Source organism: Diabrotica virgifera, chromosome 7, assembly GCF_917563875.1.
Source record: "Diabrotica virgifera virgifera chromosome 7, PGI_DIABVI_V3a".
Classification (NCBI taxonomy): Eukaryota; Metazoa; Arthropoda; class Insecta; order Coleoptera; family Chrysomelidae; genus Diabrotica; species Diabrotica virgifera.
Window position 1 is genome coordinate 181,078,802 of NC_065449.1, and position 7,378 is coordinate 181,086,179.

General features: G+C 30.2%; 2 protein-coding genes across 4 annotated transcripts in view; one reads left to right on the forward strand and one right to left on the reverse strand.

The window, feature by feature from the left end:
- Positions 1-4,345, reverse strand: part of LOC114326177 (zinc finger protein 345) — a 174,988-nt gene extending 170,643 nt beyond the window's left edge. For all 3 annotated transcript variants that reach the window (XM_028274441.2, XM_028274439.2, XM_050656490.1), the window contains exon 1: positions 4,072-4,345. The gene's annotated coding sequence lies outside the window, so the exon portion shown is untranslated. The remainder of the gene's footprint in view (positions 1-4,071) is intronic.
- Positions 4,346-4,387: 42 nt separating this feature from the next.
- LOC114326178 (protein artemis) lies at positions 4,388-6,981 on the forward strand. The gene has a single exon (XM_028274442.2). The coding sequence runs from the start codon at positions 4,407-4,409 to the stop codon at positions 6,237-6,239; it is 1,833 nt and encodes a 610-aa protein (XP_028130243.2). The 5' UTR covers positions 4,388-4,406; the 3' UTR covers positions 6,240-6,981.
- Positions 6,982-7,378: the final 397 nt, after the last annotated feature.

A 7,378-nucleotide genomic window follows, 5' to 3' on the forward strand; every position in this document is an offset into this window, starting at 1 on the left:
GCTTAGATTAATTTATAATTACGTATTACGAAATATTAAAAAACTTTAATTCAGTACAGTAGAACGTCGATAATCCGGACGTCAAAAATCCGGACCGTCAATAAACCGGATTTGTATCTAGCAAGAATATCTTATTCTTTTAAAACGAATTAAGAACTTAGCTGCAAAAAACGAACCTTTACCGCAGTTCATTACATATTTTTTTAAAAGCTCAAATAGTGTCTGATGTTGTTACTGTAGACATGCTGCTAGAAACAAATTATAATACATACAGTGTTTGAACATAAAAAGATGTTTTGATTAATTTCATCTCTAGACACTTTACTCTATAAAAGAAAATATAAAGTTTTAAAATGTTTGTTGTAGGTACTTAAATGCCTATACTGGCCTTTTTAAGGTAATTTCGATAATCCGGATAATTTGATAATCCGGATGGGGTCCGGTCTCAATTAATCCGGATTATTGACATTCTTCTGTATTTAAAACGTAAGTATATTTAAGGTAAAAATATACACCACAGCTTTGACCAACTAATATTATTTCCTATTAATGTTTTTAATTTCAATGTTTTAAATTAATCACTTTGACATTTATGTCAAATTTCCAGTAAAAGCTTACAGACTTGTCACTACTGGTGCTCGCGAATTTTTAATTATCCCCTCTACCTACGAGCTCATAGCATATACCTCGTTTTTAAACTAGGAGGAGTAATTCAAATTTACTGTGATGTAATGCTTTTTTGTAATTGGTTCAACCGCAGGCAAATTTAGTCCACTAAATTATGACATTTTGACACTATTGACATTTATGAAATTTTGACACTATTGGCATTTTAAAATGAATAGGTTAAGTACCTAATTAGGTTACATTGACAATTTTTTATGTTTTCTGCATTATTCCTAACTTTTAGGTTTTTAGTCCGCAAGTTTTTTTTTATAAAAAAGTGTTGTTTTTAGAACTCTTTTGCTACGTGTTAGTATAATGTAATACTTATGGATTACCGTCAAAGGCCGACATTTTCAACTAAAAAAGAAAATGAATCTGAAGATTTTTTAGAGTTTACTCCTCCTAGTTTAAAAACAGGATATAGCAACTATGTAACTTAAAATCTAAAATGTATCACATTTTTAATAGGCCTAATAAATAAAGCAATAAAGTTATCTATACTTATCTATATCAGAGACTATGAGAAAAATTGAGCTGATTGCAGAAATATAAACAAACATAAATAAAAAACAGTATTTCCAAATTCATGGTACACTTCCCGTCATAAAAAACTGGTACCCTTTTTTTTCCCACTGTAAACCTGGGTTCAGACTGGATACAATAGTTCATGAATCACTTCGTTGTTGCCATAACAGATAACGGAATTGCACTAAATCTAAATACAAAAAAATGACGTTTAAAAATGTATAAAGGTTTTAGATAGGTATTATTTTTATCATTACCAATTGACCATCATTGAAGAAACCTGGAAAAGCTTGGACGAAGATGAAAATTTATAACTAAATTTATTTCTCAGTGCCCAGAAGATTACAAGAAGACAAGAATTGATTAATAATAATGGAGCTATTACAAAATATTATTATTTCAGCAGTTTCGAATTGTAATACATATATTTAAATTCCACACTTGTTCACTGTAAAAGTTATTCATATTGTATTAATTTTAAATCAATTTTAGTATCCCACAACTCACTAGAGTTTTGTATTCACAGTACAATTTATGAGAAACCAATCACGCTTCTTGATTTTAATTTAAACATAATAATTTAAAGTTATGTCTAGATTTATTAACTATCATTATTTTTGAATTAAAATATTTTCATAAATTATAATAAAACACGAATCAATGTATGGGTACTTAATTGAGATGACTGGCAACGTTGCCCTAGAAATTAGAATGACACTTGTGACAAGATCAACTTACACAACCTGAAAAACACGATTTTCGGTTATAAGAGTTGTACCAGTTTTTTTTTTTGACGCGAAGTGTACCAAATGGTATCAAAAATATGCCAAAAAGAGGCAGACAAAATTTTTAAAAAACCAAAGTATGCTTATAAAAGAAAAAGTTACACCATTATCTGTGAATGTGACCAATCATTAAACAGTAATTGTACTAAAGATGCCCAAAAATAGGTTATCAAAAATGATAATTTACAGGAGTAGAGTCTGACAAGGTCTATACTGGGTGGTGAATTGGAAAACGGGCCATAGGAAACTCAATGTAAAATTCTAAATTGTTAAATTCCTGCTTCCCTAATTATTCTACATCAAAAGACATGAGAAACTATTTGTAGAGGATTGAAATCTTTATTGAAAAAGATTGTTAAAATTGTTCTACATATTAAACACATTCCAAAATTTTGTAAAATATAATAAATTTTATCAAAGTATTTGCCAAATTTATGCCACATACAGTGCAAGAATGTGTATAAGGTTGCTCGGTCACAATGAAATTATTATATTAACAATATTTTGAACTGTCAGTATTTTTATTTTATCGTTCTTATTGTTTAAAAAACAATAAAGTCGAAAAGATGTCCTCAGTTGAGGAGAAAGTAGTAATAATAAAGATGTTTTATTCAGTCAATAGTTTGCGTACTGTCAGAAATAGTAACGTGTGGCCTAACTTTCATGCACTTACTTAGGTATGGCAAATGTATTCTATTTTTCAAAATTTTAGACTTTGTTTAAACCGTAGAACAATTTTAACTTTTGTTTTTAATGCAGATTTTAATCCTCAAATGGTTTCTCATGACTTTTGATGTAAAATAATAATAATTATCAACAATTTAGAATTTTACATTGAGTTTCCTATGGCCCGTTTTCCAATTCACCACCCGGTATAAGAGTCATTAATATTTAACTGAGCAGGGTGCTATTGTCAGAGTTGTGAAATTACAACATTAGAATTATAAACAAGGAGTCATTTCATAAAACAGGTAGATCCCTTGTTTATGGAATTCCACAACTCAGACAATAGCACCGGCTCATTTGAATATTAATGACTCTCTTAGATAGTTTATCAGACTCTACTACTAAGGGATTTATTTATTTATAAAGCTCGATAGGCCTTGAAAGCCTGCACTAAGGGATTGCATACAAAATCATACAAATCTATCATTTATCATTTTAAGTAAATAAACAAGTAACAAAACTGATATCTTAAAAACAAGTAGATCCAGTTTTAGACTTTACATGTCAATGAAACAAGTTTAATGAGTTGTCTTGTGATAATGCATCTAATATGCATAAATAAAGATGCAAATATTTAGAATAATTTAAATGCAGACAGTACTTATGTATGTAAGTGGATAAAAAGCTAAATGTGCAACTAATTGTGCAATAAAACTATATAACTCATAAAAATGTCAAGAGAAACAAAAACTTTGTTCATTTTAAAATTATTAGACTGGAGTTCACAGAAATCAATCAATATGACCATGAGAACAAAGGACTGAACCTTAGGCTAGATTATTTTGTAGTAAATACGTGATATGATAACTTTAAAAGAGTTAAAGACGCCCATAAACTAGTAGTAATCAAGTAAAAGCTAAAAATAGTTAATTTTTTGTATTTGCCTCAAGCCAATGGCACAACTTTGCAAAGGAAAGCACGACGTACACACCCTTGGAATTAATTTTTGACACCATTTTTCAAAAATTACTTTAGTTAAAGAGTAATAATATAATTACTGTGAAACACTAATAAATAATAACAAAAATGGATTCATCCAGATTTTAGGTTATCGATATTTTGACAAGTAGAGGTTATACTAAAGTTGAGGTTAGTAAAGTTTACAAATTTTGAGAAATGTAAACAAAAAAACAGTAGCCGATTATTTCAATAATTTTATGTAAACGAATAGACCAGTACAGGTCAAACGCGAGCATTTTTATTTTTGAAGTTGTTACGTACCTAAACCTCCATTGCACATAAAGAAACGATACATAATTACATCATAATAAAATTAAATTTCAACTAACAGCTTTATAATGCATTTGTATTGGAAAAAACAAACCACCGCAATGTTAGATTTAATTTATTACTTAAATTAGATACTTACTTGTAAAAATTCCTATAATTTTTGACAACCTAACCAAGCTTTATGAAAAGCTAAACGTCGACCTTCGTTTCACTGCTGGCAAATGGCCGCTTGTCTGTGGAACTTCTCGTTTGGTTTACACAAAATGTCACAATTTGAAATTTATTAAACGGGTAAGTAATAAGTAATTTAATTTTTTAAAACGGTAAACAGAGTTACACATTAAATAACATAATATTTTTAGTTGTGATATACAAGTGAAAATAGGTTAGCGGATAAATAACCTACAACTGCTCAGCGACCGCCAAAACAAAAGATCACTTCCGTTAGATGTCGCGGGATATACAAAAAACAGGATGAGCACGTTCGGCGGGAAAATTCAAGAAATTGAGAACATTAGCATTGATCGATTTATTGGAGAAAATTTGTTTTCAGAAGCATTCTTTTTGTCGCATTGTCACACTGATCACATGGAAGGTATTTGGTCTGATGAGTTTAACCAACAGTTAGAAGACAATAATAAAATTTTGTATGCCTCCCAAATATCATGTAAAATTTTAGAACAAATGGATCATTGTTTTAAATATCACTGTAAGGCGTTAGACTTAATGGTACCAACAACAATTTATTTAAAAGATAGTCATTTCTCTGTAACTCTGATACCTGCAGGACATTGTCCTGGATCTGTAATGTTCCTTTTTGAAAGTGATAAGAGAATTCTGTATACAGGGGATTATAGAATTAGAAAGAGCGACATCAGTAAGTTTAACTGTTTTTTTGACAATGAAGGAAAAATAAAAGTAATTGATAAAATATATTTAGACACAACATTCTTTCACAAAAAATATTTAAATTTTCCTAAAAGAGAGGAAAGTCTTAGAGAAATTTGTGAAATCATCGAAGAATGGATAACGAAGGGCAAAGATTTTCATATATATCTCGATACAAGTGCTAAATATGGGTATGAATATCTTTTTAAAGAAATTTTTATGAAAATAGGCATGCCAATCCACATTAATTACGATGCCAATAAACTCTACTCACTGGTACCAGAGCTGGACTGTGCAGTAACTTCAAATAGTGATATAACTCAGTTACATTCACATTGTTTCGGCTGGAGGAGAAGGTGTACTTTTAGCGATGATAGCAATGTAAAAACTATTAAAGTATCAGCTCTAAGGTGGGACCAAGAAGACTTAGCTCAAGGCTTATCAGAATATAAATCTGGAATTCACTACGTTTGTTACTCTACCCATGCTTCATATGAGGAAGGTGTGGAATTTATTCGGTTTTTTAAACCAAAGGAAATAGATATATGTGTAAAGCATCAGGATCCTCAATTAAATAGGGAAATGTCTGACGACATTGATGAGCTTGTGAAAGAATTTCACGTAGAAAATAGAATTATAGTAATGCCGAAATTATTTAACACTGACAGAAAGAGAAAAAAATTTAAAAGCAATAAACGACATTCTACTTCTCAAATATTAAATTCACCTCCTAGATTGTCTTTTGTAGAAGGCTGTGAAATTAAATCGGAGAATATTTCCTATCAAGTTAGTGCCTCCAAAGAAAAATGTATTATCGAATCTACATCTAAAGAAGAATACGTATCTCTAGCCTTGTTCGATACAGATACGCACGATAAGAATAGTTTAAGTTTGCCTTCATCACCTCAAAAAGTTTTGCCAATGAAAAGAAGTATAGATACAGTAGATGAAGCAGATATCGTTAATGTGATAAAACCTTTAAATCAAAAAGAAGAAGTTGAAGAAAGCGTACAAAATTGTAAAATTAAATCAGAGAATGTTTCTTATCAAGTTAGTGCCTATGAAGAAAAATGTATTATCGAATCTACATCTAAAGAAGAATACCTACCTCTAGCCTTGTTCGATACAGATGTGCAAGAAAATAATAATTTAAGTTTGCCTTCATCACCTCAAAAAGATTTGTCAGTGAAAAGAAGTATAGATACAGTAGATGAAGCAGAAATTAATGTGGTAGAACCTTTAAATCAAATGGAGGAAGTTGAAGACAGTGTTTTATTTAACCTAATATTCACTCCACCAGAAACAAGCAGTGAAGATATAAAAGAACATGTAGAAGTAGATACAAGGACTGACAATCTTGAAGATGAAGATAGTGTTATTTTAAAAATAATTAATTTCTCTTATGATTCTGAAAGGTAACATTACATAAACTTAGGGGCAATATTACAGGAGCGCAAAAAAGAGACAATTTTTTGCTTATGATTTATCTTGATTTAATATACAGCTCCCGGAACGAACCATAGCCGGTGACAAACGTTGTCGTCGGTTGTACACCCCCCTAAACTTTACGCAGAGAGGATTTCTCTCACCGACCATGGTTCGCTCCGGGAGCTGTACAGTAGGGTGGCCGAAATTTTTTTTCTGTAAAATAACAACAACTGAGGTCAAAAAAGTTACATTGTACTAAAATACAGATTTTAAGTCCAAAATGAGTAGCTAAAAGTATTTTCCTCCACTGCCACAAAGACTCTGTATTTTTTTAATATAAAAAGTCATAGTCATTGTGGCAGTGGAAACAATAAAAAATATTAATTTTTTTAAACGCAGATCTTCATATGTTTTTCTTATCTAATTTTTGAAACATCAGAGTTAGGTAAGTATTTATTTTTCCCAAAAAAAAATAAAATCAAAAAGAAATAAAATCTGTATTGTTGTAGCGGGTTCATTGTATACTTTATATAAAGTCACTAAATAATAATTAAACAAAAATTAAATTAGGAATTTAGCTAAGGATTTTTCTAGCTTTTATAAAATACTAAAATTAAAACCCAACTATAGCCACAGATTTTCTTAACATTCTGTTTTTTTTATTCATTCGCTTATGTTGGATAATAAAAAAGTTAGGCACTTTAACAACTACCCCTGTTTTTCGTCAATACAGGGTGTTTTTCAATAAGTACGGCAAGCTTTAAGGGGTAATTCTGCATGATAAAATAATGACAGTTTGCTTTATAAACTTATGCCCGCAAATACTTCGTTTCTGAGATAGGGGGTGTTGAAATTGTTTTTACAAACTGACGATTTATTTATTGCTCTAAAACGGTTTGTGATATGCAAATGAAATTTGGTAGATTTTAAGAGCTAGTTATTGCGCATTTTTGGCGTACAATTGAGAATTTTATATTCACCATTGGCGTGCATAGGGGATATATCTAAAATATTTATACCCGTATGTACGCCAATGGTGAATATAAAATTCTTAATTGTACGCCAAAAAATGCGCAATAACTACCTCTTAAAATCTACCAGATTTCATTTGCATATCACAAACCGTTTTA